The 19079-nt window shown below is 48.7% G+C and overlaps 1 protein-coding gene across 2 annotated transcripts in view; it reads left to right on the forward strand.

Moving 5' to 3' along the window:
- The window catches only part of MYO5B (myosin VB), a 113410-nt gene that overhangs the window by 38246 nt on the left and 56085 nt on the right, over positions 1–19079 (forward strand). For both annotated transcript variants that reach the window (XM_025038578.1, XM_025038579.1), the window contains exons 8-12: positions 144–230; positions 8491–8602; positions 11116–11327; positions 13288–13444; positions 15280–15519. In XM_025038578.1, coding sequence (XP_024894346.1) covers positions 144–230; positions 8491–8602; positions 11116–11327; positions 13288–13444; positions 15280–15519 — 808 coding nt within the window. The remainder of the gene's footprint in view (positions 1–143; positions 231–8490; positions 8603–11115; positions 11328–13287; positions 13445–15279; positions 15520–19079) is intronic.

The following is a 19079-nucleotide window of genomic DNA, read 5'->3' on the forward strand; positions in this document are numbered from 1 at the left end:
CTTTCCCTCTGTTTCCCCTGACCTTGTACTCAGTGGTACTTGATGATCTCTGTAACTCGGTGCAGGAAAAGATGGTCTTTCCTCCTCTCCTGTTCCAGCTCTTTGCCAGGCGGCCATTCATTGCTTGTCTCGTTGTTTTGTAGCTTTGACCCAAAGAGAGCAGTGCAGCAGCTCAGAGCGTGCGGGGTGCTGGAGACGATCCGGATCAGCGCGGCGGGCTACCCGTCCAGGTACGTGCCCACCAGCCACGCCCTCCAGGTGCAGCCCGGGGAACGCTCCTGTGTGCCGTCAGCCGGAAGGAGATCCTCAAAAATGTTCCCAAACGCTGAGGGCCCAAGTGGGATGCTGATGGAACTGAGAATTTCAGTTTGGCCTGAAAAGGATTGGAATCAACGGTGACATCCCCTGGGGCAGCTTTTCAGATTTCACGTTGGCGTGGGTCTGGGTGCTGAGCTAGCCAAAGGTGCAAAGGGGATTTCTCCTCTACTCACCTCCCACCTTATCCCCTTTACCTTTTTTTTCCCCCGTTTTTTTTTTTATTGTGGTTAAGTACACATAATATTTATCATCGTAGCCATTTTTAAGTGTCCTTTTCAGTGGCATTAAGTACATTCATATTGTAACCATCACCTCCATCCGTTCATCTTGCAAAACTGAAACTCTGTATCCATTTAACAATAACTCCCCATTCTTCCTTTCCCCTAACCCCTGACAACCACCATTACACTTTCTGTCCCTGTGATTTTGATGACTACTTCAAATGAGTGAAGTCCTACAGTGTTTGCCTTCTTGTGACTGGCTTATATCACTTAACATAATGTCTTCAAGGTTCATCCATGTTGTAGCATGTGTCAGGATGTCCTTTTTAAAGCTGAATAATAGTCCATTGTATGTATAGACCACATTTTGTTTATCCATTCAACTATCAGCGGACCCCTTTACCTTTCAAAATACAGTCAAATCTATGGTAGAAAATACAATTTGAGTTTTTTTTTAAAAAAAAAGGCTATTTTGATCCAACTTGAATTTGTGGATAAACCATTGAGCCACCCAGCATCTTTTGAAGGTATGCCAAGACTGTGGATGCCCTCTGGAAATAGGAGTTGGGGGTGGATGGTGACCAGCTCGCTCTCATGAAATTATACTGTGTACCAGTGTCACGTAGGCCAAACATCTTCTGCCATGAATTGGAGCTGAGCAGAGCACTGTCACCACGCAGTCTGTGGTGTTTCCCTCTCTGTCCTAAGAAGTCCATTTGTGTCAGGAGGTGGGTGGAGCCCTAACCTGGGAGGAGGAGACACGGTCCAGGCTGCCCCTCCTCCCTGCCATCTCTACCTGGAGCTTCCCCACTACACTTAATGAGCCGTTTCATATGTGGTGGTTAATTACCCAGGAGGAATTTAACCGTCAACTGTCCTCAGATGTTAGGCCTGGGAAGATAGAATTGGGGGTTTGCATTTGACCTGGAAAGTACAAGAACTGCCACTAACCTGCCACGTCCAGGCAGCTTTTTGGAACCCAGCAGCTTGAAGCCTTGTTCAGAACCATTTACTCTACAGGGCCAAAGGCTGTCGCTTTCTTTTTCAACCGCTTCCCTCCCACCGCTTGGAAAAATGGCTGGGGCTGCATCTCATTTTTCAACCTTAGGGCGTGAACACAAATAGCTGCCAACTGCAAGCTGAACAAAGTGAGCCTCGCTCGTCCTTCTAAGATGAAGGCTCTGCATTCCTTTCCTCTGTCTGCCCTGCAGTGACTGGCACCAGCCTTTGGCTTGAAGGAATGGGGTTCGGGCCACTGGCACAGTAGTTCAGTTTCGAGTTCAAAGCAGTGTCATCTGGCCAGAGTAGATTACCTTCCAGTGACTGCTCCAAGCACAGGGTTCTGATCAGGCATAGTTTGTTCGACTTAAGGATGAGACAAGGACCTTGGGGAGCTGCCACGCCACTGGGTTTCAAACTACATGCCACATGCGGCCAGGCTCCACTCTGCTCCAGGCTCTTCTGTTGGCTGGGGTCCCAAAAAGCCTCCTTGAGACCACCGTAATTAGTCCAGTGTTTCTCAAAACTGCTTCATAACCCATTAGTAGGTCGGAAAATCAGTTTAATGGGTTGTAATCAACATCTTGTTTTTTTTTTTTTCTTAAATGAAATAACTTGGGGTAGAAAATATAAGATGCAATTTCTAGTAGAATGGGCACTGTGGCATGGCTTTACATCACTTTTATATGTAGATATGGGCACGTCGTGATTTAAATGGACTTTCACAAATGAAAACCAGAGAAGGAAGTGAGCTGCTCAAGGTCACCAGCCGGGGGGTGGTTGAGTTGGGACTAGAGCTATCCTCCCTCTGCCCCGCGAGGTGGTGGTTGCCAAGCACTTTACTGCCCATACCCGTGGGGCATTGCCGTCCAAGCAGAGGCATATCAGAAGAGGAAGAGGTAGTGCAGAATCCTACGGCCTACCTTCTGGGGCTGGGCCCAGACCTGACGCCTGGTATAAAACGGCTCCAAGCTCTCTCCAACTTATAAGTAAATCCAGACTTGTGGAACTGTGGCCTGGGCTGGAGCTAACGAAGCCTGGTGATCCAACCCTTTGGCTTGTGCGACAGGCCTGGATTCCAGTGTTGGGTTCCATACTACTTAGCTGGGTGACCTCAGGCAAGTACACTCATCTCTCTGAGACTAGGTTCTCTTATTAAGTGGAATGATCATACTTACTTCATAGGTGGTTGTGATGAATGAGATGATGCATTTAAAGTTCCCAGCACAATGCTGGGCATTTAAGCATTTAATAAAATGTTTATTACTCATTCAGATATGAGCAAGAAGCTACATCCCTGTGGGCATAATTGTGTGGGTAGAACATGTCTATACCAGAACATTCTAGCTTTGTTTTTATGAAATCCTGATTTGTCTTAAACTGTTAAGGGTCCTTGTGCAAGAAACTTAGAGACCACAGGTCCTTCCAGCCACACCTGTGCCGCACAGTGTAGAGGCTTGGAGGTAAACAGAAATCCAGCTCCTCTTCATGTGTAATGTATGCTTGGTGCTAATGATGGGCTTGTCAAGTGGGAGACGAGAACATTGGGACTGTATCAAGCCAGGGGAGAAGAAACAAGGGAAGCATGTGACAAGTGATATTCTAAGGCAGGCGGAAACTTGGGGACCCATGTCAGTATATAAAGAGCCACCTGTTTCATCAAGAACTTTCTAATAGAATGAATTATTTAATAGTAGGACAAGGGACTTACAGCGGGTGAATCTCTCTTCTTGGAGAACGTCAGGGAAAGGCTAGAAATCCATGCGTCTGACATGGTTAATGATAAAACCACACTTCCGGCAGAGGCGCCTGCACAGCTCTGCCACCTCTGATCAAGCTTGCTCCCAGTCTCACTGTGAAATCAGAGTAACAGTGCATGTCACCCACACTCCTAGTGGTTTTTCTGTTGCAGTACAAAATGATCTGTTTTAGGGAGTGGAAGAGGAAGCGGGAGAGAGGGTTTTAGTTCTGTGGTCTCACATGAGCTTCATGTAGAACGAGAAGATTTTCTTGCCTTCATGGTACCTGCCTGTCCTGCTCTATGTCTCATCTTTTATCAAGCATCTAGCCTTATAACAGCAGCTCTGAGGGAACTAAGGTTGTAAGTTATGGCTCCCTCCAGCCAGGAGCTTACAGTCTAGAAGTGAAACAAGCCTAAAGCAGTTAGAAAGCAACATATAATCTGATGCAAGTTTGGGAGGAGCCCATTGCTTCACAGAGGAGGTGAGATTTGAGCAGGGCCTTGAAGGCTGAGGAAGATTCAGATGGGTGGGAATATGGTAGAAGAATCCTGCCAGCCAGGGAGCTGCATGACATCTGGTACTGGAAGGAGTGATGACTTATTTTTCCTGTCCAGTGATTCAGGAAGAGACTTTCTCTCCTGGCTCAGACTCCAGTCCTGCTGTCCAGTCGTCTCTTTGTAGCGTGCTGGGAGGCCAGGTGTGTTTTTCACCTCATCAGACCACCTCTTCCCTGGCAGCTCGGAGGATGCATTCTCTCCATGTGTTTAGACCCATGTGGATAACAGCTTCTCAGACTCTTTATTCCACCTGGCTGCAGGCAGACTTGCCAGCAAACGCGTGATGCCCACAAACTTGCTGGCCTCCCGTGGGGCAGCCGGAGGATGTCTTTCCCTGCCTCCCTCATTGTTTCCGACTTCTTTCTAGCAGATAATTACAAGGGCATCTGCACCTTTGGTTTTTTGCAATTGCAGGTATCATAGAAAGTGTAGAGAAGGCCGGAAAGACTCTATCTGGTATCACAGTAAATGTTCCTTAATGCTGTGACTCAAATGTTTCGGCTTAGATCCGGAACGCCGCCCTGCACACCCTCCCGACATTCACTCGCTTAGCAGATTTTGCTGAACAGCCAAAGAGAGGATTCCCTCCCCAGACCGCCATTTGGAAGGTTAACTTTTTGGAAGAAGCACCATGGTTTTGCGGCACTTTTGTTAGTTCTGAGACAGAGTCCAGCCATCCATGTCCTATTATTTCATTTAGGCCCTCATCGCCTCTCACCCTCTCCTCACTGCCAGGCCCCAGCACCAGGTGGCATTTGCTTTTGAAGGTGAGTGGCGAGGGGCATGGGCTGTGGCCGGCTAGCGCACCCGTCGTCTTCTGAGTCCACACGGGACTCCTCACTTTTTGCATCTGCCAGCCGTGGTGACCTCACTGATTCGGGGGGAGGAACGCTGCCTGACTGCTCCGTCTGGGAGAATGGCGCGTGCCTGCTGGATCTGGAGATGAAGCCAGTGAGGTTTTACAGAAACCCATCGGGATGTTAGCTATCGAAAGAAATGCGCAAGTGGCACGTGTGCTGGCCTTAGAGGATGGAACGGAGCCGTCGTTTTGTCGACGTGACTTAGAACTCCAGAGGGACCTGGGCAGATTGGAGGGTTGTCGCAAAAAAAATAAATAAATAAAGATCCACCTCCCCGGGGGGGCGGAGCCCCAGCACAGCCCAGCGATTTCGCTTGCCTTAGTTTGTCGAGTGACTACAGTTTTGCGCAGCTGTCCTCAAAGGAAACTTTGCTGGCTTTTTCGATTAGAAGAATCACAACTTTTACCATCTTCCTGCACTTCGCCTACTTAAGTGGCCCAAAGACACACTTCACTTTGCAGAGAGGAAAATGGCAAAGGGACGAAAACACACAGTCCGGGTCTCAGGGACGTGTGGTGTGATGGGCCACAGGGCTCTTCCCCAGGAGCCCAAGCAGAGGGCAGCCCTTTCCAGCTGGGATTTTAGGCATCCAGCCTCTGGAGCCTGGGCACAGAACTCTTAGCCCTATGCTAAAATTTATGTGTGCCCAGTGTCAACCAAAGCCCGCCCAGCCAGAGAGGACGAATGCAGAACTGCAGGCCAGCAGTGGTTCTCACTCACCCTACCCTCAGGCTTCAGTGTGGCTGTCTATTTTTATCCTCCCTAAGAATTATGGCTCTCTGTGAGTCCGATTTAAAACGAAAATGAATCATTCAATTTGATGTGTGCTGCAGTGGCTAAGAAATATGTTCATTATCATGTACATAAAGCAGCGTGATGAATGCACTGTCTGGGGAGAGAAGCTCGTCCGCCCGTCACGGGCTCCCAGCCCCGCTCTGTGTGTCTGGCGTCTGTGCAGTCCTCTGTCTCCCTCCGTGGTGGTTCAGAGCAGCTTTGTCCTGGAGTAATTGTGAGGCAAATACCACTTAACCCAAAAAAGTGTGTTTGCGAGACGACTTGAATATGCAACGTTTACATTTTTTAAAAACACGTCTTCCTAAATCTCGAGTTCTCCTTCACTTCATTTATCTCATCGTGTTTGCATCAGAAAGACGCAGTGGTGCTCTCTGAAAAGATTTTCACTCCTTCCCCTCTCCCATGCCGCCAGCCCCATCTGGAAAAAATAGCATAGGATCGTAGGACTAGATGGAAGCTTGAGAAATGGCCTGGTTCACGCTCCTCTTGAATCATGATTACACTTATACGTGGTTCCCTGCCTCGTTACTAAAAATCCCACAAAGAAAGAATAATGTAAAACTTATCTTGGAGTAAAATGATTGTCTCAGGATCTTTCAGCTCTTTCTTAGTTCTGGTGCTTCTGCCTGAGAGCTGTGCTCATGTCCTTGGACTCAGGTCTGTCACAGAGTTCTCACCTGGGCTGCACATTACAGTCCCCTGGACGTGCTTAACGATTTCAGAAGCCAGGACCCCATCTCAGACTTGACACCTGACCCCTCCAACCTTTGACAAGGTTTCCCAGATGTTTTTTAAATGCATTCCTCCTCGAAACCATTCCCTGGAGGCAAGTGCTGGCCTCTGTATAAACGGCAGCCACTTGGTCGCATCCAGGCAGTGCTAGGACAGACGAGATCGTGCTCCGTCCTCACTTGGTGTCATGGCCCCAGCTCCGAGCCAGTGGGGAGGAATTATGTTCCCCTCCCTTCTGCCCCAAAGCTTAGCAACCTTCAGACCTGGGGCTGCCGCTGGGTCTGAGCATTTCCCTGGAGGCCCAGGACAGAGGTGGTGAAGGCACACATGGGGGATCTGTGGCTGAGCATCCTGCCCCTTTGCACTAGGAGCCCCTTCCTGAGTGTGAGTGCTGAAATCATGACAAATCCGGTGTTCATATACTACTTTATGAAGGCCACCCACAAACCTCGTCTCATTTGTTTGTCGCACTGACTCTTTCTTACTGAGATATAATTCATGTACTTTAAAATTCACCCTTTTAAAGTATGCAGTTCAGTGGTTTTCGTTATATTCAGAGTTGCACAACCATCACCACTATCTAATTTCATGGTATTTTTATGCTCCCGGAAAGAAACTACCTATTAGTTGTCACTACCTCTTTCTCGCTTCTCCTAGCTCCCGGCAAGCATGAGCCTACATTCTCTTTCAGTAAAATTGCCTGCTCTGGACACTTCATATAAATGGAGGTGTCCAGTAAGTGCCCTTTTGTGTCTGGCTCTTTGGGATGTTTTCAAGGTTCGTCCATGCTGTAGGCCTTCATTCCAGAGGAAACATGACACTGAAGTCCACCATTAAACCCACAAAAAAGTACTGATGCATGAGAGATAATGGTGGCTTGAATCAGGGTGGAACAGGACATTGATCCAGGCCCCTGCCATGCGAGTCTGAATCCAGAAGGAGCAGGGATGCAGTAAAGGCTGCACGTGCATTACACCCCTGAGGTCGCTGTGACTCCGTACAGGCCAGGGTCAGGACCACAGCTGGGGCCTAGTGACAGACGGGATTGGAGCCCTTCTTCTGCCATTAATGTGAAATGCATGGAAGAGCAGCCAGGCCCCAGGTTGGTTTAAAAGACTCTTCCAGGCCAGACTGTGAGCGGGAGAGGACATGTCCAAGGCCACCCAGTGAGGGTGGGAACGGCGAGGAAGGAAACGGTGGATTCATTCTGTAGGGGCAGGTGGCACTCATGGTTGGTCGTTCTCAAGAAAAAAATTTTTTTGGACTAGAACTATAGTCTGTAGTAAACATGTTACAAATATTTGGGAGCATTTTCGGGTATCTCAATGAATGGGGTGGTAGATAATGGTCCAAAGATGCTCCTGTGTTGTGTGGGACCGTCCCGCTCACTGGAATGAAAAATTATCCTGCCTCAAAGCCAGCAGTGTCCTCCTTGAGAAGCACTGCTAGAGAGAGAGGTTCAACACTGAGACGTCAACATATTGGTCAGGAAAATACCAGTTTTTAAGAATGTAGAAGTGACTCCATGTAAAAGTATCATGATGATAGGTGCTGAGAAGTTTGAAAATGTATCAGAAAGAGACCCGGGCTGGAGGAGGCTGGAATCTGATACGTATACAAAAAAATATGTAATGCAAGACAGAAAGCTCCGTGAGCCACATGAAACAGTGACAGCTGCAGGCCTGTGGGAGGGAAAGGGTTCCCCAGTGTAGATGACCTCCAGAGGATGTCCTGGACACCCCAGTGGGGAGAAAAATGGTTCCTCCCTCCTAAACTATACCAAAATGTGTACACAGTGTTATCGCTAGGGGTTAGGATATGGCCTCTTTTTATTTGCTAATGTATACTTTTCTGCATCCAAAAAAAAAAAAAAAGTTTTCAATGGATTGTTTTTGTTTTATAAGAGGAAAACAATCACTTAATGAGCAAGCAACATTCCAGGTAAGGCTCCCACTTGAGCAGCAGCAGCACAGAGTTCCATGTGCTTGGCAGAAACCCCTGTGAGTGGTTCTGCCTCTGGTCGGTCCCCTCAGAGGCGCCTCTGAACCCTTTTGTCCCCCCAGTCTTTCAGCCACGATTCTATAATTCACCCACACACTGAAATTCTCAGGACGGGGGGCAACGAGGGAAGCAAAATGGCACGGGATGTTTTTGCTGCTCTGAGAAGGGCTTTATACTAGAAATATTGATCCCATTTGCGATCACTCATGGCCATCATGTGGCCAAGAAGTAGGACATGTCACCTGAGATACCTCTTTTCCTCCAGGTGGGCCTACCATGACTTCTTCAACCGGTATCGGGTGCTGGTCAAGAAGAGAGAGCTCGCCAATGCAGACAAAAAGGCCATCTGCAAGTCTGTCTTGGAGAACCTCATCAAGGTGAGCTGGGCCCCCCACTGGGTAGCCGGGGCTCCATGAAGGGCTTAACCGGGATGCCTTGGGAATTAGGGGGATGGGGCGGGTTAACTGCCTTTTGGGGTCTTCATCCTTATTGCAACTGTTTCTGAGGTGTTAATCCATTTTCCTGTATCAGTGACTGTCCAGGAAAAGCCCCTTCACCTTCCTAGAGCACGTCCTAGCCTTTTTTTGCATCTCAGCCACGGGTAGAAAGTGAGATTATTTGTACCTCCCCCTGGGGTCCTGACAAGGCTGCTCCTGGCTACAGGCTGCTGGCCTGGGATCTCCGGCTTCTTCAAAGCCGGGGCTCAGTGGCTCAGCCCACCTGCCGCAGGGTGCACGGGGGCTCTGGTCTGGAGCCTGGCACAGCCTGGGCCAGTGGAGGGGAAAATAGCTGTGCTTCTCATTGCTTAGCCGGTTTGAAGCCCAACCTCAGATGCTGTTTCGAATAAGGCAGCAGGTTTTGTTTTAATGGAGACAATTTGAACCCACACCTGACACTTGAGACCGGAGAACTACAGAAGCAGAGCTATTGGGGTCCTTTTGTGATAAACATTTTATTAGTTCCAGAATATTCAGAGAGTATGGCAGAGTACGCTGCTTTAATGATCTCAGTAAAAGGTTAAATTATATCAAAAATCTTCTCTTTAAGAAGATAGATTATATCAAATACTAATTTTCAAGTATTATTTTGCCAAGAAAATCTGTTTATCTCAAGTAGCTCATTGCCAGATGGCTGGGATTTAAGGTCAAGTGTTATTTTGTAAAAGTGACGCAGTCACCCTCTGAACATTGTTAGCTACTCAAGTCTGTAGCTATACACAGTACAGAATATTGTGCTAAATATTCAGTAGAGAGTAGGAGGGTGACAGTCTCATTAATTGAAAGTCGTAGCCGGTTATTTGGATACTGGTTAATCGAGATTTTGCCATCGTGCATCTGAGTCTACATTTCAACATGTCATTGTTCATGGATGAGAAAAATCTGAGTTCCAGTTCAGCTCATTCCTGTCAACGTGGAGCATCAGGGGGCTTTCTCCTTATTAGTACCAGGAGCTGGCTTCTCAGTGTGTGGTCAAGATCACCACCTTCCTGGTAGAGTTTTCAAGACTAGGAAACGGAGCATGGGTGCTGTGGTTCCTGGGATGCAGCAGGCACCCCCAGACCCTGGCTTTGCTGAAGCCCTAGCAGCCAGGCTTGTCCCCTGACTGTGCAGACAGAGCTGCCACCTTCGCTTGTTGACTCTTCCTCAGTGAGAGGGACCTTCCCCCAGCAAGGCAGTGGTGAGCAGATGCAGAGTGAGAACCAGGCCTGTACCCTGCCCCTCCCGGCGGCCTCGCCTTGGGGGACATAGTGACAGTGTAGCTGGATGCCGTGTCCCAGTGGCAGCACCATCTCTGTGTGTGGAACTGGGTTCCTGTTAGCTGTGTAGGGCTTAAGCATTTTTTCAGAGCCATGTGTCGACATGAAACATATTCTTGTGCATGTGTGTTTTCCTTTGACCATGACCCATTACTTCCTCTTCTTACGGTCTTTGCGCCTATGAGCAAAGCCAGGTGGAAGTTTGTTTACCAAAAGCGCTCAGTGATCATTGGTTAACTATCAAGTGTTATATCCCAGGCTTGTCTACAAGCACAACTACTGGGTCATCCTTCCTTATCCACCAGGGTGAGTGCAGGGAAAGGGAACTAATTTTAACGTAAATAGATGTAATTAAGACAGTAATTACGTCCCCCCCCCCAAAATCTCATAACACAGTTTGAAACCAAGTAAAATTTATTTGGGGGACTTATTTGCAATCTGAAATTATGCAGTTAACTGTGTGGCCATTTGAGGATAATCTTTTAAAAATGTCAACCAGATCAGGTCATTCCCTTGCTCAGAGCAACCCCAGGAGCTCCCCCTCCAATACTGCGGCCTTTGGTGATGAGCTCTCCCACCGCCCACCCTCACTTCCCCACTCAGCCATCCCGGCTCTCCTGCTCCTCAAACATACACAGCTTGTTCCATCTACACAGGACCTTTGCATCCGCTCTGCTCCTCTTTTGAACTCTTCTCCTCCAGACTTTCTCATGGCTGCCTTCTTCAGTTCATTCAGGTCTTTGCTCAGATGTCACCTCTTTCAGGAGATGCATGCCTCCCTTGATTATCCTATTTAAACAGCCCCACCCACCCTCCAGCCCCCAGTTTTATTGTCTTCCTAATCCTCACCTGAAAGCATTCTGCTCCTTGGTTTGCCAGTCTGTCTGTCCTCACTTGTCAGTTGGCTGAAGGCCAGTATTTTGCTCACTGCTGCATCCTGGACGCCTAGCCCAGTGCCTGGAGGTAGATGCAGACTCAGTGACTGTTAAATGAATGCCAAGAGTTGGTGTCTTATCCCAGGAGCGGGGGCAGATGGGCTCTGACAAGGGAGCTCTGCACTGAGGGGCTGGGTGGTGAATGTGTCACCTCACTGCTCACCGATGACAAACCAGCTCCCCTCCCTGCCTTGCAAAGGACCCTGACAAGTTCCAGTTCGGCCGCAGCAAGATCTTCTTCCGGGCAGGCCAGGTAGCCTACCTGGAGAAGCTTCGGGCTGACAAGTTCCGGGCAGCCACCATCATGATCCAGAAAACTGTCCGGGGCTGGCTGCAGAAGCTGAAATACCGCAGGTTGAAAAGAGCTACCTTAACTCTGCAGAGGTACTGCCGAGGACACCTGGCCCGCAGGTGAGCCAAGCCGGGGCATGTCTGGGCGACAGATTGGGGATGAGGGCCAAGGAGCAGGGACTGGCTCTTGACTGTTGGCTTCTCTCAGCCTCCGTAATTAGAGTGGTTTCTGTCAGGCCCTGTCTGTGCCCTGGCTTCCTCAGCAGCTAGGCCCATCTCTCTCACTTGAGGGAGTGGATCTAGTTCCCAGGTCTCCTGGTTCCCCCAGTCTGTCCCCACCCCACCAGTGCTAGCCTAAGACTGGCTGGTTTTGCCACAAAACTACCATTTTCCTTTTATTTAAACTCCAAAATAAAATAGTCTTCTTGAAGTAAAAGGGATAAATTCAGCCTTTCCTTCACAGTGAACTTATACTCAGCTTCATGATTTATACCACCAATTTCAAACTTCCTTGGGAGTTTGGCAATCAGGGCCAGAAAGGTCCAGGACGTCTCTCTTTTGAGTTGTTGCATGGAGTCAGCACAGAGAGGGTGTAACTTGTAGAATTATAGGCAGCCACTTAGGGGCAGAGCCTAGGTGCCACTCAGGCTCCCTGCCCAGCCTAACGCCATGCAGAAGAAAACACTTTATTTTAAATGTTTCCCTCCTAACCGATGAAGCACTAAAACAGTCTGAGCATCTCCAGATGGGTATAGAGGACATGGCCTCTTCTTATTAGATCTACCCCAGGCCTTTTCCCAAGTCATCAAATTTTGGACCCAGCCCTGGTTCACAATCAGTGACCTCTGCAAATAAGAATTCTCTTGGAAAAGGGACAGTCACTTCTGCTTGAATATGAAAAAAACAGGAGAGCCCCTGAGTGACAAGCCCAGAGCAGGCATCCTTTGTCTCATAAACAGAAATTGCTCCTGCTCACCCTTGTGTTTTTGCAGTAAGTTGTTTATTTGAGCATAACCAAAGATGGTGAATGTCTTAATTACCTTCGAACAGTTGAGAGGTGATCTCTGGAACAAAAGCTATAGAAATGAGAAGAGTGTCAGTAACATCAACACTAAGTAGTCATCGACAGCCTGTGCCAACTAGTCATCACTGACTAGCCTGTGCCTGGGACTCTGCCTGAGGCTCGGATGATAAGGCTATAAAACAGAGCTGGCCTGCATTCTCCCTACAGGGAGTTTGTATTTCAGTGGATGTGCAGGGCCCACCTGTGGAGAGAGAACTGAGGGAGAGCTGGGCTGGGGAATCAGACTCATTTCGGTGGGCCAGCACGGCTGGGTGGGTTACCTCCTCCTCTGGGGCTGTGCTAGGTGATTTCTAAGTCCTTCCTAGCTTTTAATATTCTGAATCTCTAACTGAGCATTTGCTATGAGTCTGGCACCAAACAAACCCCTTAACGAGGGTAAGAAGTGTTAGGCTGATGTTCTGTCTTTTTGGGGTGCATGATGGGGAATGAAGAAGTGAAACAGGAACGTCGATGTCCACGTGCAGTGCGTCTCTGCAGGAAGGGCTGGGGAGGTGAAGGAACAGGGACGGATCAGTGCAGGCCTGAGAAGGTTTTATCCGTTCAGTAAATATTTCTCAAGCACCTACTAGACAAGGCCCTGTGCTAGATGGAGGGGGCTCAATGATGATTGAGACATGGCCCCTGATATCTCCAAGCCTAGTGAGGTCCAAGTGGCAGACAGGGCTGTAAGTATGTGATGTCACTGAGGACTGCTCACTGAGGTTGCAGTGAGGGGTTTGCAGGTGGGGAAGTAGGCAGATGAGGGTCGCAGATGAGTGGCCAGACTTGGACTGTGTTTTAATTTTGTGGAAAGATATTTTTGGACAACAAGAGAGAGCTATTTCTGCTGTCCTGAGCCTGACCATCAAATGCACAAGACTTTGCTACAGTCGGTCAGGGTGATGAGGGTTGGCTGGCCTGGAGGAATCCTGGCAGGGCCAAGGGGGCAGGGACTTGCATTCATGACTGGCTCAGAGGCTGCTGTCAGCATGGCCCACCCACTCTCTCCCTCCCCAGGCTGGCCGAGCATCTGCGGAGGACCCAGGCAGCTGTGGTGTTTCAGAAGCAGTACCGCATGCGGAGGGCCCGCCTGGCATACCAGAGGATCTGCAGGGCTGCCATCGTCATCCAGGCCTTCACACGGGGCATGTTTGTGCGGAGGATCTACCACAAGGTGTGTGGCCACCCCCAGATTCACAGGCTTCAACTCAGAACTAAACCTTCAGCAAATGGATTGTCACCAGCATGAACGTTGGCTTCTCCTAAAATTTTTCTAAGTAATTTCACAACTTTGCTCTCACTAAATCCTATCCAGAGTCCCACGAGGTGGTATATTAGGGTTCTCTAGAGAAACGGAACTAATAACTGTGTGTGTGTGGAGATTTTTCATGAGGAATTGGCCCAGTGATTATGGAGACTAAGAAGTCCCATGATCTGTCTGTAAACTAGAGACCCAGGAAAGTGGTGGTATTTTCAGCTCCAGTCTAATGGCCTGAGAACAGGGGATGGGGGGGCGGGGCAGTAGTGTAAATCCCAGTTCGAGGGCAGGAGAAAATGAAATGTCCCAGCTCAAGCAGTGAAAACGGGGCGAATTCCTCTGCCTTTCGTTTTGTCAGGCCCTCATCAGACTGGTTGGTGCCCACCCACACTGGGGAGGGCAGTTCACTCTACTGAGTCTGCTGAGTCGAATGCTCACCTCTCTGCAAACACCCTCACAGATACACCCAGAAACAGTGTTTAACCTGGGCACCCTAGGGCCAGTTGACACATAAGATTAACCATCACAGGTGGGAAGGGTACGTACTCTTATACCCCTTTGAGAGCTGAGATGCTTGGAGAAGCTGAGTCACCACCCTGAGGGCACTCAGTCAGCCCGTGGCAGAGCCTGGTGGCCCATTTTGGGCTCACTCAGACTTGAGACCAGAGCTGACATTAGGTATCATCAGGTCTAGACTCTTATTTAACAAAGTATTTAACCTGAAGCCCAGCAAGGCGAGGTCAGGAGAGGGCCTCTGACCCTCTCCCTGCCAGCCCACTATCAGGCGAAGCTTCCTGGTTAGGTGGCCCCGAGTTAGGACACATCCCTCCCACCGAATCACCCAACCGAAGCTCAATGCTAAGACGAAAGATAGATTGGAAGGAAATGTCTAAAATGGTTTTTTGTTTTTCTAAAATGGACATCTCTTATGTGATCAGAAAAAGGTATGATTTTCTAAACGATAAAACTAAGGTATTAAATTGATCATAAAAAACAAACAAACAAACATTGTCAGGCACCAGGATGCAGCACACCCTGCTGTAATAGGCAGAGAAACCCAAACCGGTGGGCAAAGTTTCTATGACTGTTCCTGAGAGATCGGTGACAGCTATGTGACGTCACCATGGAAGGGGCAGGTGGCATTTGGGAAGCACTAGGTTTGAACCAGCACCATCTCAGAGCTGTGATACTGGGCATGCTAGTGTCTCAGGGTGTTTGCTTATTTATTCATTTATTCCACAAACGTTTGTTTTGTAGGGTGTTAGGGCGAAAACATGGATAATGCTTTAATTTTTCAAGTGGTTTGTAGCATGGCCAGTTAGTTACAAGCCAAATTTGTAATTATAAGCCATTATTAACCCATTGTGGACTCTCACTGAAGAATCTCCCTTTATTGCTCCAGCTTCCCATCACCAAGACAGGATCCAGATCTGTTTAATGGAGAGATATCAGCTGGATAATCTTCAGGATTTTCCAACTTCTAGGTCTTTAAATGGTGGTTCCCTAACCAATAAAACAAAAAGTAAACAAACAAACAAACAGCTAATTTCCCACAGGCACACAGGCTGCAAACCTAGTAAAAACTTGTTCATAAAGCAGATGGCTCTCAAAGCCATAAGTCTTAGGGAGGCTTATTCTTTCCATATCTCCTAAAACTGAGGGCCGTGGCTCTCACCTCCCCAAGGCAGTGTGTGAACCTCTCTTGCATCCTGCAGTGCAAACCCACCAGATGTGTGCTTGTCCCCTGCCAGGTCCTCTGGGAGCACAAGGCCACCATCATCCAGAAGCACACGCGGGGCTGGATGGCACGCAGGCACTTCCAGCGGCTGCGGGGTGCTGCCATTGTCATCCAGTGTGCTTTCCGGAGGCTCAAGGCCAAGCAGGAGCTGAAGATGCTCAAGATCGAGGCCCGCTCAGCAGAGCACCTGAAGCGTCTCAACGTGGGCATGGAGAACAAGGTGGTCCAGCTGCAGCGGAAGATCGACGACCAGGTGGGTATCAGGAGCTCCCACCTGGTGGTCAGGGGCTGTGGGGTGCTTCAAGGATGTGTTTGAGAGAGACCCACGGCTTCCTTGGGAACTGCATGTGCCAGAGACCCGGGATAGTGCACATCTGCAGGGTGTCACCCCACTCGGCAGGATGGCTACTAACTGTGGAAGGCAGAATAACAGCCCCAAAGATGTCCACATCCTAATCCACAGAGCCTGTGACTGTATTACCTTACATGGTAGAAGGGACTTTGTAGATGTGGTCAAGTTGAGGACCTTGAGATGGGGAGATTGTCCTGGATCATTTGAGTGGGCCCAGTTTATTCACAAGTGTTCTCATAAGAGAGAGGCAGGAAGGTCAGATTCAGAGAAGGAGATGTGAAGGCAGAATCCGGGGTTGGGGTGATGTGCGACCTTGAGCAAGGAATGCAGTCAGCCTCTAGTAACGAGAAAAGGCAGTAAAACAGGTTCCTCCCTGGAGCCCCCAGGAGGAACACAGGCCTGCTGCCACTTTTAGACGTCTGACCTCCAGGACTGCAGGGAAATAGACTCATAGTGTTCCAAGCCACTGACTTTGTGGTAATTCGTTACAGCAGCAAGAGGGAGCTAATGCGTTAGCCCTCAGTCACGTTTTCCTGCCCCTGTAAAGGCAGCATGGTGTGATGATAATCAATAGTCGGCATTTATGGCTCACTGCGTGTCAGGCGCTGTCAAGTCTTTTGTCCGTATTAACTCTTTTCATCCTGTCAACAGTAAGTTAAATGGTATCGTCCTTCTTTGTTTTTGTTTTTTACTAGTGAGGAAACTGAGAGGGCAAGTGGCTTCCTCAAGTCACAGAGATGACAGTAGTGGGGCCACAATTCCGACCCCAGCGGTCTGGCTCCAGAGCCTGTGTCCCTCCGCCTCTCTGTCGTGTCATGTGGTGGGAAGAGCACACGCTGTGGAATCAGAAAGAATCCAAATCATATTCAACTCAAAAAGTCGAGCAACCGATTTAACCTCTCTGAGCCTCAGTTTTCTTATCCGTAAAATGAGACCGATGGGGCTGTAAGAAGATGAGGTGATCTGATGTGTACTGAAGGGCGTGGTATGCGGCAGGATCCTCAGGAAATGGTTATCGTTGCTATTATACTTAGGCTCTTTCCTCTTTCCGCCCTGGCCACCTTCCCGTATTGGTGAATCAATCACACAAGTGTCAAGTCATTGATCAAGTCCCTGCAGGTGTGGGGTACTGTGCAGGGCACTGTGAGGGATCCGAGACAAGCACAGGACCCTCGGCGCCCTCCAGCAGAAGGACAGCGCGTGCACGTGCGCATGGGCACACCCGTACACCCACTGCGCGGTGGCCCCCGTGGCCAGTCTTCCCTCTCCTCTTCAGAACACCTTCACTGTTTCTGGTGCTTTGTTAGGCTTGGTGAACAGAGAACAACTTCAACATGCATTGGATGTCCGAGTGTGAGGGAGCACCCAGCATCCTGATGATTCCCCGAGCACCTTGCATGGGCCCTGCGAGAGGTGTTTTACGTTTCCTCTCATGTGATCCTCACATAATTTCATGAGGTCATTTTACAGATGAGGAAATTGTGGATCAGGGACATCAAGTCCCTTGCCAAGTTTACAGAATTAGACTGTGCTAGAACCGGCCTTTCAAGCCAGGGCCGCCTGATCCCACAGTCGTCATGAGGGCGATGTTGGTTTCCAGAGCTGGAAGTGGGCTCACTGTTACTTCACTCATGCAGGGTATTGAGATGACCAAAGGACCAGACTCCTCCAGTGCCTTGAGGGTTTCAGGTGCCTCCTGAAAAGGCAAAGGGGAGAAGGAGGAGAGGGATGGAGAGAACCAATGAGGGTGTGTGGTGTGGGGCTGTGGAATGTTAGAGTTAGGGCCATCAGGCGTCGCCTTGGAAGTCACTTGGTTTTATTGTACCTATTGTATGCTGAACATTTTTAAAGCTTCTCAGGACCCCAATAGGGCAAGAAAAGTAAATGAGCCATTTTATATAGCAGCCAGCTACCCAGAACAAGAGATAGCTGTAAATATTCCTGCTTCTCTGTTTTTTGCAAAAGACCAGGACTCCTGAGAAGAAACCATCCTTGGATGTTTCTGTTCTCTGTGTGTGTCCTGCAGGGTGTCTGGATTGGCTTGGTACATCCACTTGGGGGGACAGGAGTATACAAAATGAGATCTGGTCTCTGGGGCTGGCCATTTGAAAAATGCAAGCACAAAGATGACCAAGTTTTTTATTATTATTTTTGTGGCTGTTGATATCTGACCAGTAAAGATATGTAGGTAGTCAAATTTTGCCAGTTAACCTTCTGAGCAAAGTATAGCCAGAGGGACAAGTAGGCTTTTTCAGCACCACTGCACCCTGCCAGGAGCCTGCGTGCCTCCCGGTCACCTCAGCTCTGGGTTTGCAACCAAAGGGCCCTGCACTGGCTTTGCTGATTTCCAAAATTGACTTGAAAGGTTAAAAATAGATCTGGTATTTTACAATCCATGTGCTTGAACATCAAAGAGAAGCAGTTTTAAAAGGTCTATTTTTAAAAAGAACTTTTTGCCTTAAGCTTCCTGCTTGGCAAACATCTGTAAGTGGTGGCAGGTGCTACCCACCCTGGGCAGGGTGCCTGTGCAGAAAGGGCGTTCAGAAGGGGTGGGAAGGGTGGATTCGATCTTGCTTTCTTGCACCCTTTTCCACGTTTCTAGACTATGTGCTAGTCACGCTTCTCGTCTATGAACTTCTTTAATACTCACCACAACCCTATGAGATAATATTATTCCCATTTTCAACTGAGATACAGAGAGGTTTAGTAGCCTGCCCAAGGTCACACAGTTACTAAGTAACACGACTGGGACTAAAGTTTGGCAGTCCAGTTCCAGAGCATGATCTGCCACCTGTGACCAATTTGTAAGGTACCTGCCCATTGGGAGATTCTTGGGACATCTGAGAATTCCTCAGTTCAGGGGAGACTCTTACCCTTATTTTAGGTTCGTTCTCATACAGACAACATCATTTTTGGACTGGCTTGTCTTTAACAATGGGGCGTGTGACCTGGTGTCATAGAACACACTTGGCCTCTGTCATTAGAGGAGGTATCAGCATAATCTATGGCACCGGCTCTTCAGAGATTCTTGATTTATTGCAGTCTCTTAGCAGAGGGGGCCAGCCATTTGGAAATGAATGGGTTTCTGTTTTTTTTCTGTAATACTTGAAGACAAGTCATGCTGCTACCCTGACACCCAAAGTTTTTAAGCCAGAAGGAGAGGATACACTAATGCTAGGGATGACATAAGTGAAGGCATCTCAAAGTAATTGTCATAGTAGCACAAGATAGTGGGCAAAGTCCCAGCTGGATGGAGGCCTGAGTTCTTTCTCAGTCATGCTTGCACAGAGCTGTCAGCTTGGGATCATGGCCAGATCTCCAGTTGAGCCTTGAGTTTTTCAAAGGGGATTGGCCTAAGAGATCTAAGGTAATTCTTAGCTCAGAAACACACTGATACCCTTAGGTGGCTGAAGGAGTGGTTCCCAACTCTAAACAGCACTGTAGACTCACGGGGAGGGGCT

Source organism: Pteropus alecto, unplaced genomic scaffold (genome assembly GCF_000325575.1).
Source record: "Pteropus alecto unplaced genomic scaffold, ASM32557v1 scaffold146, whole genome shotgun sequence".
NCBI classification, from domain to species: Eukaryota; Metazoa; Chordata; class Mammalia; order Chiroptera; family Pteropodidae; genus Pteropus; species Pteropus alecto.